Source organism: Sturnus vulgaris, chromosome 7, assembly GCF_052056855.1.
Source record: "Sturnus vulgaris isolate bStuVul1 chromosome 7, bStuVul1.hap1, whole genome shotgun sequence".
NCBI classification, from domain to species: domain Eukaryota; kingdom Metazoa; phylum Chordata; class Aves; order Passeriformes; family Sturnidae; genus Sturnus; species Sturnus vulgaris.
Window position 1 is genome coordinate 3,420,287 of NC_142249.1, and position 21,915 is coordinate 3,442,201.

The 21,915-nt window shown below is 51.1% G+C and overlaps 1 protein-coding gene across 6 annotated transcripts; it reads left to right on the plus strand.

Annotated features, from left to right (window-relative positions):
* The first annotated feature begins 9,870 nt into the window (after positions 1 to 9,870).
* On the plus strand, positions 9,871 to 21,907 carry SPP2 (secreted phosphoprotein 2). Of its 6 annotated transcripts, none has more exons than XM_088167540.1 (7): positions 10,630 to 11,313; positions 12,082 to 12,206; positions 13,021 to 13,143; positions 14,217 to 14,327; positions 15,983 to 16,037; positions 16,548 to 16,658; positions 21,622 to 21,907. In XM_088167540.1, exons 1-6 carry the CDS (start codon positions 11,253 to 11,255, stop codon positions 16,646 to 16,648), a joined length of 576 nt encoding a protein of 191 aa, XP_088023666.1. In that variant the 5' UTR covers positions 10,630 to 11,252; the 3' UTR covers positions 16,649 to 16,658; positions 21,622 to 21,907. The 6 variants fall into 6 exon arrangements, with proteins under 6 accessions (XP_088023667.1, XP_088023666.1, XP_088023665.1 ...); XM_088167539.1 differs by having other exon boundaries at positions 10,648 to 11,313; positions 21,625 to 21,907; XM_014893134.2 differs by lacking the exon at positions 10,630 to 11,313 and adding an exon at positions 11,405 to 11,986.
* Positions 21,908 to 21,915: the final 8 nt, after the last annotated feature.

The window sequence follows — 21,915 nt, forward strand, 5'->3', positions numbered from 1 at the left end:
AATCTGGGCAACTTTGGAAGGGCTAGGGGCAGCCACAGGGCAGGTGGCAGCGTGTGCAAGGGCCCTTTGTGATGCAGTGCACCATGGTCACTGTGGCATGGAATGGTGTCAAAGGACCCTTTGTGACATGAGGTGACATAGGAGCAGGCGGTGACAAAGCCACACCACAGTGCTCGGAGCACGGAAGGGGAAAGGACGCGCCAGAGCTGTGCTGTGAGGAGCCCCTGCACAGCACACTCGTTCGTGCCTGACCCGGAGCTTTTCTGAGGCGTTATTCCTGCAGGTGACCTCGAGGCCAGACCTCAGAACCTAGTGACCTGTGGCCTTCTTGAGGCATCCCTTTTGCAGGTGCCCTCGAGACTAGACTGTGGGATTTGCTGTTCAGAAGCCTTGACAAGGAGTCTCCTGTCCTTGTGGCAGGAGCCATTGAGACCAGAGTGCAGGACCTGCTGTCCTGTACTCTTCCCATGACATCAGTCTTGCAGGTGCCTTCCAGGCACGACTGCAGGACTTGCTGACTCAGAGCTTTTCTGAGGCATCACTCGTGACAGTAGCCATCAATCCAGTCACTGACATGGAGCAGAGACCCCCAAGAATGCCCAAGCTGGCCTGGGGCAATGTGGAGGAAGAAAGTCCTGGAGCTGCCTCAGCACAGGAGACAGAACAGGTGGTGCCGTTCCAGCCAGAACAGGAGGGTGAGTGGCAGAGCTGGGCCTTAGGGCTGGTGCCTGCAGACAGCTTGACCCCATCCCATCCCATCCCATCCCATCCCATCCCATCCCATCCCATCCCATCCCATCCCATCCCATCCCATCCCCTGTGGACACACCCATGGACAGGACAGAAGAGGGGCTGGGCAGACAGCTCACAGTGGCCGTGCTCCATCCCCTGGGGCATCCCGGGGCTGTCCCTGCCTGGGGAATGCAGGGCTGGGCTGTGTTTTCCAGCCTCTCCCGCAGCGCCTCAGCTCTGGCTCTGCTTGCTCTTTGCCAGGTGCAGCCACGGAGCCGACACAAGAGCAGGAACCCACTGGTGGCCTCTTCCGCAGGACAGCACAGGTACCTGCAGCCATCCCCATCTGGGCTGGGCCTGCTGTCACTGCTCAGCCAAGCGCCATGCTTGGAGCACTCCATGGAAAAGCCTTGGCTTCTTGCCCTTCTCCTACAGCTGGTTTACAAATTCATCAAGAGAATCCATGAGGATGAGACCATGGTCACTGCAGTCAGACCATACTCGCTCATTTTCAAATCCAACACCAGTGCTGCCCTGCTGGATATGCTTGTAGAAGAGGGTTTTTCCAATCCAAAGCAAGTAAGCAGCCTGTGGCCAGGGCTTGATCCTCCCAGGAATTGCTGGGCCTTCCAAGCCACTGGGGCCTGCTGGTCCCTGTAAGACCAGTGCAGTGTGGTGGGAGGGGAAACACTTCTCTGGGGAAGCTGGGGACATTACTCCCTCTGGCAGCTTTGCAAGTCCCCCTGTGCCTCCTGCAGGTGCCTGGCATGGTGAAGTACATCCACCAGTGGCTCATGTCAAATCAGTTTGCTGAGCACAGGCTGCACAGGACCCTGCTGGATCTCACTGAGGCACAGCCTGCTGATGTAGTGATGACACTCCTGCGTGTGGCCCCATCGTGTGACAGGTATGGGGCCCACCAGCCCAGAGGGCGCAGGGCTCACCAGCCCATCACCCTGTACAGCCTGTTCCAGGTGTCTGAGCAACAGAGAGTTCCCGGGCCCTCTGGCTGCTCCCTTTCCCAGCCCTGGCATGTCAGCCCCTGAGCCTGCTGCCATGCTCCCTCCCTGCCCCTCAGGGGCCTGTCCCCACAGGGCTGGGCTGCCTGGGTGCCACCAGCGAGGGGCAGTGGGCAGAGGCGGAGCTGACAGCCAGCTCAGCTCCCCACTGCTGACCAGGCCACGGTTCTGTGTCTGAGACTGCCCTGAGACAGAGGTCTGACCCCACAGAGCTGCTATGACCATGTGGAAGACGATCTTGTGTTCGCCCAGGACTGCGGAGCTGGCACAGCTGAGACTCCTCGATGTGCTGGGGAACTGGCCAGAGCACAGCACATGCACCTCTGATGGGGACAGAACGGGTGTCTTTGCCCTGGCTGTGAGTTTCTGGAACTGGCCTTTGCTCACCCCAAGGCCGCCTCTCCAGCAGCTCTCCACCCTCCTTCCCCCACTGCATCTCCCTGCCTCAGGCACTGCGCTGAATCCTGGCCTAGGGGCACCTTCAGGGGCACCAGGCCCGGTGCTCCCCCTGCATCTCCCCTGGCCTCTCCGTGCCACGCTCGGGCCCTGCCGCACCGACACCTGGGCACTGAGCGCTGTCTCGTGGTGCTTTGTCCTTTGCAGGCAACTCTGGTGATGTGGAAGATCCTCCGGGAGCCCTGTGTCCCACATGCAGTGATGATGCATTTTCCCCGCCTATTTGTGCATCTGCTCTTCCAAGTGTTCTTCAGCACTCTGGATAAACCAGAGGAGGTTGATAATTTCTGGAAGGGATGCCAGGAAGAGCACGGCCTTGCCGCCAGCGCCAACAGGTTCTTCATGCCAGTCCTTCTGTCCCTGACACATCCCCAGAGAAGGAGCCAGTGCTCCCAGCGTGACCTGAGCTTTGCTCTGCACACAGGTTTGCAGTGCAGACCCTGAAGTTGCTGCTCTGCCAAAGGCAGTATGAGGGTGTGGTGACGGCAATGGAGAGCAAACACGGCTGGGACATGCTGCTGGGTGCTGACACCCACCTTTATGCTGTGGGTCTGCTGGCCAGGTGAGATCCCCTTCTCCTCTCTGCCCTCGGCATTTGTGCTCTGTGCTCCACTCAGTCCCCGTGGACGTGGGCCAGAGGGCCTTGTCACTGAGGGATGGCCAAGAGGACTGGAAAAGACTGGGAGAGGAGAGGAGAGTGCCCACAAGGAGCCACCTCCCAAATGGCCCAGGCCCCCTTGCATGATGGTGGGAAAAGACCAGACCTTTGGGAGTCAGTCCTTGGAGAGGTTTGTCCCCCTAGCTCACAGTCTTTGTTACTTTTACTCCTGCCAGGGAGATGTGCCGTGTCTCCCTACCCTTGTGTTCCCAGATCTTTCGTTACCTACTCCAGCTTCTCAGCACACAGGAGCCACGCTGGGATCTGCCTGCCATGGCATTCCTTGTGGAGGTGAGCCTGATGGCCAGCGCTGCCTGGCTGAGCTGCCAGCCTGCTCTCTGTCCTCTCATCGCCACAGCTGCCTGGGATGGTGCCCGTGCCCAGTTCTGCTGTTTGGGCCCAGCCCTGTGTGGTTCTGGGCTCCTGCCAGCCGGGTCCCCTGTCACTGCTCTGTACCTTTCAGATCCTGGAGTGCCTGGACTTGAGTGAACGCAGTGGCAACAGAATCCTGCAAATCTTGCCACGGCAACTGCGGAGTGAGTGCAGGGACAGGCAACGCCTGGCACTCAGGGCTCTTCTCGAGCTCACTGACGATCCCTCACTGGTGAGAACGGGGCAGCAGCTGAAGCTGAACTGGGCAATGCAGCCCCTTGGACATGGCTGGGCTTCGGGTGCTGGGGCAGCTGCTCCCAGCTCTCCTGCTTCCCAGTTCAGCGGCGCGAGTGCTTTGGGACAGGCCTTTGGCCTCCAGGGCAGCAGGGTGGCATTTAACAGACTTGTGTTCTGCACAGACCAAAAAAATGTGCAAACTGACCGAAAGACTTGTGGAGCTCCTGCGGGACAGAGATGGAGAAATAGTTACAATGACAGTCATGGTACTCAGCTTTATCGTGTTGGAGAAGGACATGCTGATACCCAGCCCCATCGCCCTGCAGCTGGCTGAGTCCCTCCTGCCACTCTTTGACCACGTAAGGCTTTGCGCCCCCAGCCACAGCCACTGGCAGCAGCTGGGACACTTTGTGCCCTGTGAATTTGCAGGCTAGCAGCCAGCTGAGCCCCGTGCAGCCAATGCTGAAATGTTCTCTTTCTTCCTTTCATACAGGAGAATAGCCACGTGCGGCTGGTGTCCATATTGCTCTTCCGAACGTTGGTGACTCTTCTCATGGAAAAAGAAAAAAAGGCCCTGAAGCCACACGTGCAGCAGAGCCTGCTTCCACTCTTCTTCCACTGCCAGGATAAGAATCGGCGTGTGGCAGAGGTGAGGACTGGTGGGCTGCTGGTGTCCCCCTGGGAGGGGGCTTGGCTGCCTCCTGCTCTGGTGCCTGGCGGGCTGCAGCCTCCTCCCAGCCTTGGCACAGGGACACGAGTCCTGTGCTCTGGGCTGTGGGGCCATCTCTGCTGCTCTCCAGGCCTCTCGGAAAACACTGGTTTGGGTGGCCAAGTTCCTGAAGAGAAGCGATCTTGAAAGACTGGTGGAGAAGAAGAAGCTGTGGATGTTCGCCGACTGCCTGGTAAGGAGGGTCTGGAAGCGCCAGGCTCAGCCTGGAGAAGCCCCTGAGCGCGGTGCTCACTGTGTGCGCTTGGCAGCTGTGGCCCTGCCCAGGGCTGCACGCAGGAGCCGCACGGGCTCTTCTCCAGGCTCCTGTGGGCCCGAGCCGGGTGCCCACGGAGCCCCGGCCCAGCGGCTGCTGGCCGCGCCTCAGGGCTGTGCGGGCAGGGGAGGCCGGGGCCGGCCAAAGCGGGGAGTGCCTGGCAAAGGGGCACAAAGCCCGGCCCGACCCTTCCCTCCCGCCGCTCTCTCCAGCTGGCAGACGACAGGAGCCGAGCGGCCGAGCACCTGCGCCAGGCCCTGCCGTACGTGCAGAGCCCACAGGAGCCCCTGCGAGAGGCGGCCATCAGGTTCATGGGTGAGCCCGGGCTCCCTCCCCGCCCCGTCCCGCCGCAGCTCGGCCCCAGCCCCGCCTGCTGCCCCGGCAGCGGCATCCGGGCCCGGCGCCGTGGAGCCCCGGCTGCCCTCGGGGCTGCTGCCGCCCTGTCGCAGCCGTGCCCTTGGGCGTCAGGATGCGGCAAGGGCCCGGGCTGAGCCCTGCCGGGCCACGAGGGCGTGTGGCCACAGGGCTGGCAGCGCCGCTGGCAGGGAGCTGTGCCGCTGGGCAGAGCCGTGACAGGCTCTCTCGTTCCCAGGGATGGCCGGGCGGAGCTTGAGGAGGCAGCAGGAGGAGCTGCAGCTCATCCACGTAGGTGAGTGATGGCAGCGGGCTGTCAGCGGGTGCTGTCAGGAGGAGCTGTAAACCCCGGCCCGGCTGTGGAGGGCTCTGCTCCCTGTGCGGACGGGGGTCGGCGTGGGCAGAGCACACCGAGATTTCAGGGGCACGTGGGGCATTCGTGGCCAGCAGCTTCCGGCTGATCCCGGTGGACCCTGCTCCCTCCTGGCCATGGCTAGAGCGGTCTCAGATGCCCCTGGCACGAGGGTCTCGTCATGTCCCCGCAGATCAGGGATCTGACCGTGACTCTGTTCCCCTGCCTTCCAGCTCTGGACGACTTGGCATGTGACAGCAGCCCTGCCATCCGTGGCCTAGCAATTCAAACACTCTACATTCTCAAGGCAGTACAGAGAACTCGATATTCCATTTTCGAGAATCTGCAAGGTCAGCTGTCCAGGGCATGGAGGACACGGCCTCGTCTATTGAGCCTTGGCTGGCTGCGCTGCTGGAGATCTGCAGAGAGCTGATGTGGGAGGCTCTGTCTGCTGGGACCTCCTGAGCCAGCATTAATTTTCTTTTCTTCAAGATTGTTCTTCTTTTAATTTTTCTTTAGGATATAAATATAGGATGTGTTAGAATACAGAGATGCTAAGGATCTTTCTTTCACTGCCCAGGGTCTGCAGGGCATCGGGGAAGAGGGGGAAAGGGTGCCTGTGCTCAGCAAGCTGCCCAGGCATGCAGTGTTGCAGGGAAATTGCCCAGAAGCCCCTTGGCCTTTGGTGGTTGTGCTGAAGCCTTTGTGCTGGTGACAGAGCGGGTGGGCAGGGGCCGGAGCTGCAGGGATCCCTGCGAGACCGGTGCCTGGAGATGGCCACGACCCCTGTCCCAGCCAGGAACCGCCATCAGTGTCCTCCTGCCCGGGTGTTGCTGGCTGGATTGCTGAGGGCTCCATGGTGCCTCTTGATCGGGCTTTTCTGGAGCTCCTGTGGGGCTGCAGTGCTGCTGCTGGGCAGGTTGGCCTGGCTGGGGGAGACCCTGAGGGGACGGTGCGCTGGGAGGCCATGAAGGGATGAGGGGCTGTGGAGGCCCTGATGGGACAAGGCAGTGGGAAGGTACGAGGTGTATGTGTGAGTGAGTTGTGCCAGGAGGCTGCAAGTGGACAGTAGGCGCCTGAGGGGCCGGAGTGGCGGGAAGCCCTGAGGAATTGGGTGTCAGAGGCCATAAGAAGCCCCTGGGCACCCACTCTGTTCCTGAAGCCCGGCTGCTCTGGTTTTTCCCCACAGCATCTCCCAGGACTGCTGCTGAAGCCCTCGAGGCTGGGACACCACCTCACCAGGGAGGTGGGGACACCCTCAAGATTCCCAGGCTGGCCTGGCTTGCGATGGAGACTGAGTGCTACCAATAAGGGGCAGAGGCAGGGCTAGTGGCTAGGCTGGTCCCCCATGGCTGTCCAGGCCACGGTGCTGTCACCAAGGCCCCCCTGATGCAGAGCTCTGGCCCGCAGTGCTGTTGCCACTATGGAGAGGGCAGCGATGTCCCCTTGAGCAGGGCTTCTTAATCTCTGCTGCCCAAGCAGCTCTGTACCCCACAGATACAGCACCAGAGCGTGCACAGGAACAGCAGGACCCCAAACGCCAGCACCTGCTCAACAAGGCATCTTCACCAGCTGGGATGCCCAACAGGGGGACTGTGGGCACAGTTGCCTGTGGTTTGACCAAAGGCTTCAGCAGAGTTGGCCACAATGGTTTGCTCTTGGCTTACCAGCCTCACAGCAACGCTTGGCAGCTTCAGCTGCCGCCTGTCCTCCTGACTGACTTCGATGGCCGTGCTCAAGGGCAGACTCACCTTCCACAGGCAGGCGTCCCAAGGCAGCGGCATTGGTGCCATTGTGAGAAAGACACTCTGGTGGGACACGAGCCCTGCGCTGCAGCTGCCCTCCCTCTCCTCCATGCAGGCACCTTAAAGACATATGCATCAGCTTTGAAACTAAATCCTGGACTTGCTTGGAACAAAGGAAGAAGCAGCAGATGCTGAAGAAAAGCATGGACTTATATGGCTCAGTTTTGCTCTCCGCTTGGAGAATCACAGAATCCCAGAGCACATTGTGTTGGGAAACATCATAAAGATCATCCAGTTCCAACCACTCTGCCATGGGCACAGGCGGTGTGCAGGCACAGCTGTCACTAGAATTGGAAGAACACTTTTCCATGTTTATCTTTTCCTCTCCTGGATTTCAAGCTAACATGAAAAAAAAAAAGCTGGTTACAGCTGAATTTTGTAGCTCATAGGACTAGGAATAGGAATCTCCAGTGGGCCATGGTATGTCCATTCAGCCTTTGTTAGATCACCCAGTTGGAGCTCAGCCCTGTGCAGCCCAGGCACAGGCACCAGGTTGGTCCATTTCAGCATCCCTAAGTCTTTCCTGTGCAACCTGAAGCTCCTGAATCCGTTCTTGAATTCCCAGTTACTGCAGTGCAGGACATGAGAACACAAGAATAGAGTGTTTGGCTCAGTCTTGGCTTTGCTGCTCCTGCCTAAAGTAATAATCAGGAGTTTATGCCGATGTAAAGGTATAGCTGAACACCAGGGACTTTTTCTGTAGTGTCTAAAACTAAAACCTTGTGTGACTGTTCAGAGACACTAAAATCCAGGGTGAAAATGACAACTTTGGTATTTCAGAATCCCAGAAATTTTGACATGTGATTTTTCTGGTCAAGGATTTTAATGCTAATGCGGAAATTAGAAAAATATTAAAATTTGTTTTCATTGGCAATCCTTTTTAAATGGCATCAGCACACTTATAGGGGACAGGGTATGACACTGGGGACAGTACTTGGCAGTTAATGGCTTCAGATGTGGGAGATTAATGTTTTGCCTGGGTTCACCCAGGAGTTCAAGTTTTCCCAGGGCTTTGATCGACTGGCCATTGCAGGTAACTTTCACTAAATGCAGAGGGATGTAACAGCAGAACTTCTGGAGAATGTGTCCTAGGGACAGGGAGAAAACCTTGAAAATGATCAGCAGGCCCTGGAAAGCTTTAAAAAAAATAGTAGGTGTAGCCCTTTGACTTTTCAGTCATGACTCTTTGGGTCTGGAGGAAATGTTTGCCTTGCATCAGCTACAAATTTGTGGCAATGACCCTGTAAGAACTGCTCTTTCTGACCTGGCAGGCACAGGAAAGCCTCTGAAACTTCAAATATTTGAAGTTTCAAAGGCTGAAAGTAATGAAGTGAGGCCTCTGAGATTCTGCTGCAGGCTGTGATGTTTCAGAACACCCATCTGGTATGTGTTCCTGTGGTTTTGTTTGCTGTAACCTATGCTTTTTGTTACTTCACTCTGAAAGTCCTCCTCCTCCAACAGCAGTAGGAGTTGAGGAGGAAGTTGTGTCCATTGGACCTGCAGTGCCAAAAGGATCAGACACTGCATAGAATCACAGAATCATTTCAGTTGGAAAAGATCTCCAAGACCTTGCAGTCCAACCTGTGCCCAATGCCCACCTTGTCCTCAGCCCAGAGCACTGAGTGCCATGTCCAGGTGTTTCCTGAACATCTCCATGGATGGGAACTCCCAGCCACCTTGGGCAGCCCCTGCCAAGGCCTGACCACCCTTTCCATGGAGAAATTCCTGGTGTCCACCTTGACCTCTGCTGTCCCAGCCTGAGGCTGTTCCCTCTCCTGTCCTTGTTCCCTGGGAGCAGAGCCCAACCCCCCCGGCTGTCCCCTTCTGTCAGGGAGTTGTGCAGAGCCAGAAGGGCCCCTCTGAGTCTCCTTTTCTCCAGGATGAGCCTCCCCAGCTCCCTCAGCTTCTCTTCATATGACTTAAATGTGTGGCAGAGGATACCAGCTTAGGACTCTGTATGATCAGTTAGAGAAATTGGAATCTCAAAGGCTTCTTCTCCTTCCCAGGGGGTCAAGGGCTGGAGAATATTCAGCAGCCCACGGGCAGTGTCTGTATGGGCTATGTGATTTTCTGCCAATCTCTCAAGGGACACACAGATGAGGTATTAAGAGAATCAAAGCTGAGACTGTTGTGTCTGTGAATTATGGATCAAGTCTCAAATCCTCTGTTAGTCTGAGCAAAATTTAGAAGCCTTTCTCCTCCCTCTATCAGCTGATGCCAATATAAGTCTTCTGCAGGTATGGCAAGGTTACTCAGAAAATGATAGAACACTTTGGGTTGAAAGAGATCTGAAAGCCCATTTCATTCTGATCCCCCCTGCCACGAGCAGGGACACCTTCCACTGTTCCAGGTTGCTCCAAGCCCCATCCAACCTGCCCTGGAACACTTCCCAGGTTGGGGCAGCCACAGCTTCTCTGGGCACCCTGTGCCAGGGCCTCACCACCCTCACAGGGAAGATTCCTTCCCAATATCCCGTCTAACCCTGCTCTCTGGCAGTGGGAAGCCATTTCCCCTTGTTCTCTCATGCCATGCCCGTGGTGAAGAACTTCTCAGGAATCTTTTGGTTTTGCTAATGGCACACCACAAAAGCTATGGAATAACAGAGCTATGGAAAATTCACTGCTGTGAATTTACTTGTTTTTTCTTTTATCAGAAGGGACATCATTAACTTTCATCTGTCATTTGAATGTCCAGGAAACAAGGATCAGGAATAGTTTCTCAGTGCCTGGAGTGCTGTTTAGACTGTTTTCAGCATATAGGCTTGTGATGATGCTGGATGATTTACATTTTAAAGGAAAATGTGTCTTTTAATTACCAAAATTTCACTCACAAAGAGAAATTATTGTTCCAGTTGTCTGGGAACAGAGCTGACTTGATTGCTGGGAGTGAAAGAGTCTGAAAATAGTCATCTAAGAGAGGCACTTTAATTTCCTCATTTCTTAACTAAGGCCTGTTTGGTGTGTAGATTAAATTGGATGCAACTCCCTCCCTCAGTCCTAAGCTGCCTTGGCATCTGGAACTTGCTGGTGGCAGAGTCCAAGTTTATTCCTGAAGCTGTCAATTCTCCATCTCACCTTTCATCACTTCTCTATGTGCCATGGCAGCGCTCACCACCTTGTGCTTCCTAGCAGTCCTTTTTGGCAAATGCTGGAAGCTGGGAACAAAGAGAACATGATGAAAATCTCAGACCTCCTCAGAAACCCAGAACTTCAGTCTGAAAATGTAAAATTGGTTCCACTGCTTAAATATACTGAAAGCAGAGCTTCAGGGAGCTGGAATAGCAAACATCTCTGTTCTCTAGGTGTAAAGCCAGGGCTCTGCAGAGGAACTTCGATTTCATTAAACAGTTTCCAAGTCCCACTCAGCATTACTACAATCCTGATGGCAGTAATTCTTAAGACCTGCTCTAAGAAGACAATCTTTAAACTCTACAGTTGGCTCAATATTTAAAATTACTCTGGGACTGGCTACAACACTGTGCCTCAGTGGTTGGGAAGGAATTTTACATGTTCAGCTCCTAGTGGAGTATTAACTGGTCCCAACATGCAAAAGGCAAATGATTCCCTTCTTAGGAATGAAGTGGAAAGCTAAATGTTATCCAGACCACTGCAGCAAGGTGAAAAACAACAAGGATATTGGGACTCTGAATCTCTGAATGCCATGGTCTCAATGTTTGAATGGTTTGAGCAGTCTTGTCCCACGTGTTTCGTCACCACCTCTGAGATTCTGCTGCAGAGAATTGCAACATTTTTGCTGCAATTGCAGAGAAACCCTGGCAGAAGTGGGTCAAAGAGCTCACCTGAAGGTTTTCTCTTGTTCTGAGGCCGCCTGGTCTTGGCTCTGGCAGTGGGAAAGTTGGGCACAGCACAATAGGCTGTTCCTGAGAGTCTCCAGCTCGGTTTAAATCCTTTGCATTGTGGTGCTCTGGCGTGGCCACAGCCACAGCAGAACATTCCTGGCTACAGGTGCGAGTATCCAAGAGCTAGGAGAGAACCTATTCAGCTGCATGGAACAAGAAGAGTGGATGTAGAGAGAGGCTCTGTATTTTGACTGGGAAAAGTTTCAGTTGGCATATTCCCCATTCCCAATGCTGAAATCCAAGCTGGCTGGTAAAAAGTCCCCACCCCTTTTTCTTTTTGCTTACAAGCAGGAGGAACATTATGCTTTTTCTTATTGAATTTGAGCATCCCGCGAGTTCTTCTGTTTAGGAAGTTCTTAAAATGACCCCACGCTGCAGAATTCAAGTGGAACTGCAATTTGAAGGTTAATGGAGGAATTTCACTCATGGGATCTTCAGAATGGACATGCTTACACCCACCTCTGCCTTGTGAACAGGCAGAAGCAGGTGAGCTTGCTTGAAGGCAGCAGTTTCCAACATAATTTTTGAAAAATCCCATTAAATTTTGGGCTGAAACTGCATGCCCCAGTGATCTGCAATGTGCCTCGTGTCTAGGAGGTTTGTCATGGGTGCTTTGGTCAGGAGGGTGATGGTGGCAGGTCCTTGTGGTGAATTCCCCTCTGGTGCTGGGGAATCCTCAGGGAATGGCAGCTTGGAAGTGCTTCCAGTTGCTGCCAAGACATGAAGATTCTGGGTCCAGTGCTAAGGACAGAATTTACTCACCCTGTGGAAAACTAATGGCTAAAAGAGAACAGATAACTAGACCGTGCCTTTTGCTATGAACATACCAGGAATTCAGTGCTCCCTGAATTTCCCAGTGGGGAATTCAGTCCTGGGAAAAAGGCATTGCAGCCCATGGCTTATCAGAGAATTACTGCTAAATGGAGAAAAGCTGGCAACAAATATTTACCCTGGGATCAATTCTGTTGAAAGTGCAATGTTTGGAGCAGAGCTTGGACATGGGGAGGTCAGGCGTAGGATCAAGGCTGTATTTATATAAAGACAGAGGGATATGCACTGGGAATACTTGCTTGGAAAGGGAAGAGACTGAAGGATTTTGAAAGACACACTATGAAGATCTTGATTTTTGTCCTCACACTGACCGTTTTCTCATGTTCAGGTAAGTTGGAGCCTCGTCCTCCTTCTTAGGGTGGTTTTGGGTGGAAAAGCTCACACCTGCAATGAACTTCTGATGGAACTGTGCCTCCCCCTCAGGGTTTCCAGCATATGACTATGCCCTCCCTGTCGCAGAAGAGGCTCTCAATGCTTCCATTGCACGGATCAATTCCCAGTCATGGAGCAGAAACCTGTATGGTGTTGTCAGGAGCCGAGTCATGGGAGTAAGTACGCAGACAACGGAGATCCTTTACCTGAATTGTGCTTTACTGGGGTGGAAAACTCTTTTCCAGTCCTGGAAACCCAGATTTAGTTGGAGTTGGCTGATGCTGCTTGGAAGAGGGTGGGTTTGGGTCACTATCTGAAGTTATGGTTTTAGTAACCTAAATATCTTTTGTATGTAAGTTTATAATTAAAATACTTTAGGAATTCCTATTTTTCACACCTAGAGTAGAAGTTCTTGAGGGTTATCTTGTAGGATTTTGTTCAAAAGTGATGTTTTTAAATACTTCCAGCTAACTGCTTTGCTTTGGGCATGAAGCAACCTGGTTCCTCTGAAGCTCTTTGCTGATTAAATGCCCCCACAATTCAGGATTCTTTCTCTGATCCTTTTTTATGTCATATGTCTCTACGCACCAATTCTGGTTTAAAGCTGCTGGAGTCTACGTGCAAGCAGGAAACCCCTATCTGTTTTAATATTCTAGATGCTCCCTGAGTTAAGGAGTTAAAACTTCTATATTCAAAGTTGTAGTGTCCATGTTCCTGAACACCCTCAGAACCTTTCTGTTTCTTTAGGTGGCCTATATCAAGTCTTCTGTAAGAATGAATGTCAAGATGATGTATGGATTCATACCCCCAAGTATTTGAAAGTAGTGGGAATTTGTCGTTTGTTGGATTTTTTTGGGGTGGAGCATTGCTTTTGCATTTTTTTCCCCCTAGTCTCCCATCTTGAGCTAAGGCACTGATTGGACTATGAGAATGAGAAAAGAATAACCAAAAAGGACTAATGCTGTGTTGTGTTGACCCTGCTTTCCCCAGGTGGACATGTGGGACAGCGATACTTACGGGTTAGATCTGCAGTTCAGCATCCGTGAGACCGTGTGCCCCAAAGCTTCGGGGAGAGACCCCTTCACCTGTGACTTCAGAGCTGGGCCTTTCGTGGTGGGTGCTCCTGCTGGGAATGGGAACCCTCCCCTCCCTCCATGCAGCATTTCCTCGGGATGGTGCTGCTGGTGCTGGGAAATGAGAGATGGCTGGCTGCTTTTGACACAAGCTGCAGTATGGAGTGGGTGTCGGGTGGGAAGGGTCAGTGGTGGGAAACTCTTCTTGCCTGCTCTGTGGTGAGGGCAGGGAGCTGGAAGGAGGATTTGTGTCTGGGAGCAGCGTGTAGTGAAGGTATGTGTGCTTTTGGGGCCAAATCCTAGAAGCAATGGCTTGGTCTCTAAGGTGAGAGGGTAGAAGAGCTGATATTTCACTTGCTTTTACCTATCTGTGACCACATAAAGCGTTATCTTCCCGTGTCATGCAGATCCCCCCTCTGTGCTGACAGTGCTGATCTCTTTCGGATTTTTCACTCTCAGCCTGAAGTAAAAAGGCTCTTGATACAGACTCCCCTCTGAGTCTTAAATCACCAGCTTTGGTGGAAATACATTGTCTTTGAGTCTGGGCTTCTCTGTGTACAGTTACTTGGGCCAAATCTCCTCTCCATCCTGGAGCTAAGCAGCTCATGCGTGTCTGTAGGTGGCACCACAGAAAATCGTTGGTTATTGCTTTGCTGTTTTTCTTTAAAAACACAAATGTTGGCTGCTACAGTATTATCACTGTATCCTAAACTGACACCATCCCCCTCTTCTTCTTGGGGCAATATGTCCGTGTGAGGATGTGTTTTCCAAACTTGAGTTCACGTTTTGCTGCAGTTTTTTGTGAGATTGCAGAGACAATACCTTTAAGGTATTGCCGTTGGTGTAGCCCTGCACTGTTCTTCTCTTTGTGCTGAGCTGTGAAAAGGATGTGGAGGTTTTCTCCTACCCCGAACAGGCTCAGAGGTCTGTACAACAAACATGTAGTTGTGGAGCAATAGCCTGTGTGTCGTTGTGTATAATCATTCTCGGGTTTCTTTCTTTTGGAATTTGTTTTTTAAGTCCTGCAGGTTCCCACCACCAATGAGACTCCCATGAGAGGGTTTGTATTGGATGTTTGCTGTGTGAGATTGGATCTGGTTTGTTCTGTTACAGCCCACTGCTTCCTGCAGGAGTGTTGTGGAAGTCTCCGGGGAGCTGATTGCCAACATCACCGTGCGGTGCCATCGCAGCACATTCAGCTCTGAATCCATGAGCAGCGAGGAGGTGGGGAAGGGGAAAACCCATTTTTGCTGCCTGGAGGAGTGAAAATTCTGCTTACCCTGTTTTAAAGAGAAGTCAGGTGTCTGTGTGTGCTCCTGTTACAGCTGGAGGTGTGGATCAGGAAAGTGGCCGTAGTCTGACTTCCCTTTCAGTGGAGGGCTCTGACCTTGCCTGGGAGGTGTGACTCTCTGTGGCAGTCTGACACATCTGTCAACTCCAGCACCTCCTTCATCGAGTATGGGCCTGGCACTTCTTGGACACACACAAATCCCTATGGCTCTGGCTCTGTTACCAAACCAGCTGCCAGCTGAGCACGTCACCACAGTACACCCCACAGACATTTGGTCTGCTGAGATCTTTGTTCCCTTTTTGAGCTCTTTTTTTGGTTTTTAGGGTGTTATTCAGTGCTGACCTAACCTGGGAATTCCTGCTGGCTGTTTTCAAACTGTGCCAGTGTCCACTTCATCCATCAACTGATGCTTGCTTGTGTGTCTGCACTTAGAACACAGCTCTACAGTGTGTGTTGTGCTTGAGGGAACAAAGTTTAACAAGCAAGGTTATGGACAGCTTTTATTTTTGGAAAACTCAGGGAGCTAAATAGAGAAGTTGAATTGTAGAATCACAGAGTGGTTTGCATTGGAAGGGTCCTTAAAGCCCAATGAGTCCCACCCCTGCCATGGGCAGGGACACCTTCCACTGTCCCAGGCTGCTCCAAGCTCCAATGTCCAGCCTGGCCTGGGACACTTCCAGGGATCCAGGGGCAGCCACAGCTGCTCTGGGCACCCTGTGCCAGGGCCTGCCCACCCTCCCAGGGAACAATTCCTTCCCAATATCCCATCCAACTCTGCTCTCCTTCAACTTATGGCCAGTCTTCCTTGTCCAGTCAGTTCAAGCCCTTGTCCCAGTCCCTCTCCAGCTGCCTTGTAAGCAAATAGGATTCTTTGTTACTTTCCCTTGGCTTGAATTGTCAAATTAGCTCTTCATTTATTCCTTTTTTTTTTTTCAAAATCTCCATTCAGAGCTGGCTAGCGAGGGCATCCCAGGAAGCCTGGCTCTGCAGGGCAGAAAGACTGCATAGGAAGCACTGGAATGTGTAACACAGCCTGGGATGTTCAGCCAGCCCTCTGTGGGTTGACATAACCGTTGTTTAACAGGGCACTCAGCACAAACACTTGCTTTTACAAGCAGACATCTTCCCCCAAATCTTCCTTAACCATCACTTAAAATTCAGTGCTGTTGCCAATATTCCTGCTGGGGAATATGTTTCCTGCAATGTTAATAAGGAATAAATGCCAAAGGGAATTACTGCACTTGAAAAATAAAGTGTTTCTCTCTGCAGAGGGCTGCAGCAAGTGCACTGTAGCTCTTGCTGTGCAGCTGTAACTCTGCTCAGGGGATCTCAGCTTGGCTGAGGTGGTGTTGGTGTACCTGTGGTGGTGTTTGTACGGGAGAAGGAGCTGTGATTGACTGAGGCTGGCATCGCAGAATATCCCAAGTTTGACAGGATCATGGAGTCCAACCCCTCTGGACTGCAGGCGTACCAGTGAAATTAAGAATGAGGTTTGGAATTACTTTAGTGACCACTTAGTGCCTGAGGAAATGAAGAGGTGGGAATTCTTGCCAGGTGAGTTTTTTAAAGAAATGTCTTTGATTTCCAGATGATGCATGTGCCAGTAATGACCCCTGACAGGCAAGGCAGCGCTCGCAGGGAAGGTAAGCCAGTTTTGCCATGCTGGAATACCCTGACCTGTGTTTTCCTCTTGGAACCTCTCAAGATAATTTGTCTGAGGGAGAAGACAATGTGAAAGATCAGCTGTTTGCTCCTGCTCGTGGGCAGCTGGTTTTTTTCTTGCAGGGGGGTGTCTAGTTGAGGGTGCAGGGAGGGCACTGTCCTGCCAAGCCAGGCCATGCTGAGGTTTATACATTTCTTGGATTGCCAGATTTCTGCTCTCATCACCAGCACTTGTATGCAGAATGCAATGCTGAGTATTTTCTATTCTAGAATCACAGAATGGTTTGGGTTGGAAGGGGTCTGAAAGATCATCTTGTCCCACTGCCTGCTGTGGGCAGGGACACCTTCCACTATCCCAGGTTGCTCCAAGCCCTGTACAGCCTAGCCCTGAACACTTGCAGGGATGGGGCAGCTACAGCTTCTCTGGGCAACAATCAACACAAGTTGGAAAGCACCTCTTGCTCACAGATGTCTCCATGTTCCTTTTTTAGATGATGTCTTTGCTCCTGAAGCCTTCCCTTCAAGGGGAAGAGGCAGCAGCCATGGAGACTGGAACAAACCCAGCTACCTCAGCCCTAACAAGATGGAATAACCTGGCTTGGGTGAGTGTGGGTTAGCGTTAGAGTTGGGAGAGTCAAAGAACCTACAGCTCCAGGAGCACTGGGGCTGCAAAAGGCCATCCCAGCAGGGCCCCACCTTTGCTGCTCTTACATCTTTCTGATCTGGATCACCCATGGTGATGGAGTTCGGGTTAGGCTTAGGCTTAGGGTTAGACTTAGGGTTAGGGTTAGTTTGATACACCCTAGGTCTGCAGGTTTTGTGGCAGGGTGGGGAAGTGACTGCTCAGGATGAGGGACTTGTAGCTGCTTCACTCCTCAGAAGACACCCCAGCTACAGAGCTCATGGCTGTCACTCACTTTTGAGTTGTCTATCCTGTATCCTCTGACGTACACCAGTGTCCTGGGCTACAGGTAGTGTGAAAAGCATGCAGGAAAGTCCATTTGTAAACTCAGAGTTTGAGTTTAGTGTAGGGCTCTAGCCTTTTCCCCTCCATTTTCCTTGTGACAAGGACAGCGAGGGGCTGGAGCATGTCCAGAGAAGAGATCTAGAGGAATGGCCGTGTCTTTGTGCCAAATCAGCTGCCCCAGGGCCACACAGCTCCTCAAACAAAAACTGAAGGGACCTGGGAGAACCACCACGGTGTAGTCTGCACGGGAGAAACACTTGTCTTGTCTATGGGAATCCGTAAAGGAGATGTTTGGAAGCCAATTAACGGGAATGATAATTAGATTTATTGGAGCTGGCAGGGCCTGTCCTACACAAAGAACCTCTGCTGACCTGCCTCTGCAGCTCTGTGTGGGAGCAGCTCTAATTGCTGCTGATGCTTTACCTGCTGTCTTAGGGAGCTTAATCTGAAGGGAAGTGGTTTGAAAGAGTTTCAGCAACATGGAATGAGCTCATTCTTTGGCACGCTAAACAGGTTTAAAGCAGTTGGGGAAGGGAAGAGGAAATCACTTAGTGCTCTGTCCTTGTGATTAAAAAGGCTCGGGTACATACCATTAGCAGGTCTCTGTCCCTGTGGAGTGCCAGAACTGAGCTCTCCCTGTGTGTGGAGCTCAGCTCCAGCCTGCTGCGTCGGGAATGAGACAGTTTTAGATGGAATTTAGCACCGGTGACTCACCAAAAGCTAACACATGTTACTCATAAGCATATCCGTGGTAAAGCTCGATGTGCTGAAGGAGACAAGCCTCCTGCTCTCCTGGAAACGAGATATCAAAGGAAAACCCAGGCACTCTGCTCTGTTTGTAAGAATTATTTCATTAAATCCATATGCTATTTTAATTTATCCCTGAGCCACTAAAGCCAATAGGCCTTTTTAATCACTGCCTGTCTTCTTACAGGAATCTCCAACTTTTCTTTGCCTTTGGAAAGTGCCAGGTATCTTTAATTCTCTGGCTCTCAATAAGAGCTATCCCCTTTAAGCAGCACTCAGAAATGCTTTGTGTTCTTGCATCTAACAAATCTCCAAACCAAAAGCAAGATGCAAAATCTTCCTGAAAATAGAACATGAAATTTATGGTTCTTGAAACCCTGAGCATTTAGAAATTTAATACTTTCTGCCTGCTCTCAGAGATGGGTTGCAAGTGTCATTTATGGAGCTGTATTTCATGCAAGTGTCATCGATGGAGCTGTGTTTCCGATGAGTTTCCTGGGTTTTGGACATGTCAGAGGCAGAAACATCAGATTTAAAGAGAATATTAATTCCATCCCCAAAGCCCCTTGTTTCTATTGATTTTATCAATTTGATTTATTAGTTGCAAGGTCTGGAGAGGAATCTCCCTGATTTTGCTCGTATTCAGAATTAGAGGATTTCATTTCAAGCCAAAAATTAAACAGATTTCATGTGTCTGAGGCCAGGAAAACTTATTCCCTGCTGTTTTCCCTGGGTTTTGGCATATGTGTGATCCTGGCTGGCATTATTACAAGCCATGCAGGGTTTGGTGGGGGCATGGGAAATGAGTGCTGAGTTTTGAAATGGCAGTAGGTTCGACTGGCTTAGCTTAGCTGAGAAGATTTTGGGGGAGGCTGGGGAAATAGCAATTTAATAATAGAAGACTTTCATCTCTCACTGAAAGAACCTGGTGCTGACAGGCAAAGCTAGACAAGTCCAGGTAAGAAATGAAATGTGATTTTTTTTTTCCCTTTTACACACCAGAATGGGTAACTGACTGCTGCAAAAATTGTTCAGGCAAGTGGCTGACAGTTTTTCATGCTGGATTTTACATTTCTGAGCTAGGCCTTCTTATCTTTTTGGCTTCAGGAATTATTTCAGGAGAATTCTGTGCCTGACTTTGTGCAAGAAGCTAGGCTAAATGAACACTGGTGCTTTGTAGTTCTCTTTATTTATTAGGATGGGCTAAATATTCAGGAGAAAAAAATCAGTGCCATTGTTATATAAAGAACGTTTTCAAGTCTGCAATCTTCAGACCCACCAGTCTGCTGGTGCCTGCAGGAATTAGAAATTGAATATGAAAAACCCCATCAATGATTAATGAGCTTACTTCAGTGACAAGTCCTAATCAGATTTTCTGGATTTATTTCCTCGTCCATCTCCAGAACTGGGGAGATTGTGAAATTCCCGTGGCATGCTCTGGGGCCAGGCTGTCCCATAAATAGCTAAGGCACACAGGGAGTGACAGGAGGGGGGAAAGCTGCTGTACAAGAGCTGATCACCTGTTAACAGCCTCGATTCCATCGAGTTGGATTCTGCTTAATGCTGCTCATGACCCTGAATTGCAAAGAGGAGCCTAAAAATGGCTCAGACTTGCTGACCATCTCAATCCCCAGGGAGCAAAAGGGCCCTGATGCTTTGCTCTTCTAAAATCAGGTGCCTGAGGCGTTTTTTTCTTGTGCAGACCCGTGAATTGTATCTGGAGTCTCCCCAGCAAAGCTTCATGTCCTTGAACAGGAAAATCAAGAAGCAAGTTCCTGCCTTTGGAAAATACATGTAGATGGTGAATGCTGATTGTGTCTCACTTGTTAATCACACAAGAAAAGTGGGGCTTTTTTAACAGAAAATCAACTTCCTTCAGCATCAAGCCAAGGGGCTGTGATTTTCCTTCCAATCGCTCTCTGACTGAGGGCTCTGTCACCTGGCACAGCTCGCTGCTGGCAGGAGGGTGCTGGTGGCACTCGTGAGGAGCTGATCAGCAGCACTGCACGTGCAGAAGTGGATAGACTGGCATCCTTAAATATCAGAGTGGGGTTGTTTTTTTTTTTTCAATGGAAGAGTAGCAGGCAGCATTGGGCCTCTTCCCATACCTAAGAAATACAGCATCTGAGCTTCAGGTGAAATGGTTGCTTGTTTATCTGTCTCCTATGAATATAATAACAGAGCAGGGTTCACACCTCTCCTGGGGTATGGAAAACTGAGCTTTAATCCCCAGTGTCCTCATTAAGGAGCTGCTTGACTTTAGTTGCCATTTTATATCCTCATGTCTTTGGTTTTGCCTCTCCTGTTCACCCACCCACTTTCTAGGGTTCTCATAAAGCAGCTTACTGCTTTCTGTGGGAAAAAAAAAAAAAAAAAAAGAAGAAGAAGAAAGGAGTGAAGCACCAGAGGGAAGGAAAATCCCTGCAGGGTGGGATCTGTTGCAGAGTGTGTGAGCCCTGTGTCAGAGGGGCTTTGGGAGGAGTAGGGTGCTTGGGGAAATGCCAGGCTGCTGTTTTATCCCTCCTGCCACCCAGCCTGGCCGTGACGGCCGAGTCCTCGGTGTCCCCTGTCGGCTGTGATGCGCTGTGGCAGGGGACAACGTGCTCTCACCTGTTCAGAGGCAAAGGACTCGGAGTGAAGCAGAGCCAGGCAGGACCTTTCCTGCTGCCTAAGGATGGGGCAGAGGTGTTAGAGCAGAGAGCAGAATCGCTGTGACAGCCTCCTGGTGCTGTGAACAGCAGCATTTTTTGTCTTGCCCTTTGTCCCCCCCCCCCGCTTCTTGATCTCTTTTGAAGGATTAGACCCACAGCTGCATGGAGGAAATTGTTCCTGCTTAGGGAGAAAGCAGAGCTTGGTTGGATGATCTGTTTCAATTCACAAGCCCCTCCATCTAATTCCAGGAGAAAACCAGCAGGACTTCCTTCACTTCAAGAACAGAAAGGGCTCTCGACTGCCCTCAACCTATTGCTCAGTACTGGATTTTAGAAATGAGCTCGTCAAAGAATCAGGGAAGAAGAATCTCTCAAGGCGGGGCTGTGTAGCTGAGGTTGGAATACCATGGGATAGAGATCCCTCATCCTCTTTGTCTTTCCAGACAGGAACCCTCTTCGGGGAAGACTTTCTCCTTAAACTGAGCTGGAATTTCCCGTGTTCCCTCTGGTTCCTGCTTCTTCTGCTGTCCCTTGGTCCCCAGCAATGATTGCAGTGGCTGGTCCTGGCATCCCCCATCTCCAGGACCAGGCAGAATTCAGGGGCTTCTGGACAAGCTGTTCCTAGAGAGTCACTATATTTAATCCTTTCCACACGTGTGGACTCTCCTTCCTTGCCTGAATTGATCTCTAAAATTTTACTAACAAAACTGTCTTCCAGTAAAATTTCAGGTTGCCGTGGCGACCAAATTGCTGAAGACACAGTGTAGGCTACAGAGTGCTGGGGAAACTGTCACATGTTCCCTCCACATCTCCCATTTCTTCTGAATGTTGTACTCTCAATTCAGATCCATTTCAGAGCAGACCATACATCACCTTCCAGCCTCAGCCCTCTCTGCTTTTGAGGCTTGACAAGACGCCTTGATTTGTGTCCCGTGGGTCTTATTTCACTGTTGTTTTTTCTAACACTCTGCTTCTTTTTATTCCTTTTTTTCTTTTACCCTAATTAGCCATTGCCATGACATTTGTGCACATATGAAATGTTTTGCATGTGCAGGTTTCTTTTTTTTGCGGATTCCACAGGGTGGGATGCAAATTAATAAGCAACTTGTTGAAGCTGAATACACTTCTCCCAAAGATGTTTGGTTGGTTCTGAGACAAATTCTCTGCTCTGACATTTCTCCTTCCTCTCTGTTTTTAAAGTAGATTGGAGAATGAGAAGAGTCAAGATTTAAAGATCCAGCATGGGAAGAAAGAACCTGACGCCTTGGCCTTTCCTTTTTGGTGAAAAAAGTGTTGGACTGAGAGTTCTTCTCCAAACTCGCCTTCTACTCTGATGGCAATTGAAGGAGCTCATGAAATGCTAAATACACCCTCATCCATCGATAGCCCTTCTGATGTGTTAGTTCTCCAGGGAGAACTCGAATTTAACTGTATCCAGGACATTTCCACCATTCCGTAATGATGCTATTAAAAGCCCGTTATTCCATTTGTTCT

Excerpts from the sequence above, each read along its gene's own strand:
- SPP2 (XM_088167540.1), top strand. The coding sequence starts at position 11,253 with ATGGGATCTTCAGAATGGACATGCTTACACCCACCTCTGCCTTGTGAA. Across the intron at positions 12,207-13,020 it reads TCAGGAGCCGAGTCATGGGA|GTGGACATGTGGGACAGCGA; the intron begins GTAAGTACGCAG and ends TGCTTTCCCCAG. Across the intron at positions 13,144-14,216 it reads TCAGAGCTGGGCCTTTCGTG|CCCACTGCTTCCTGCAGGAG; the intron begins GTGGGTGCTCCT and ends GTTCTGTTACAG.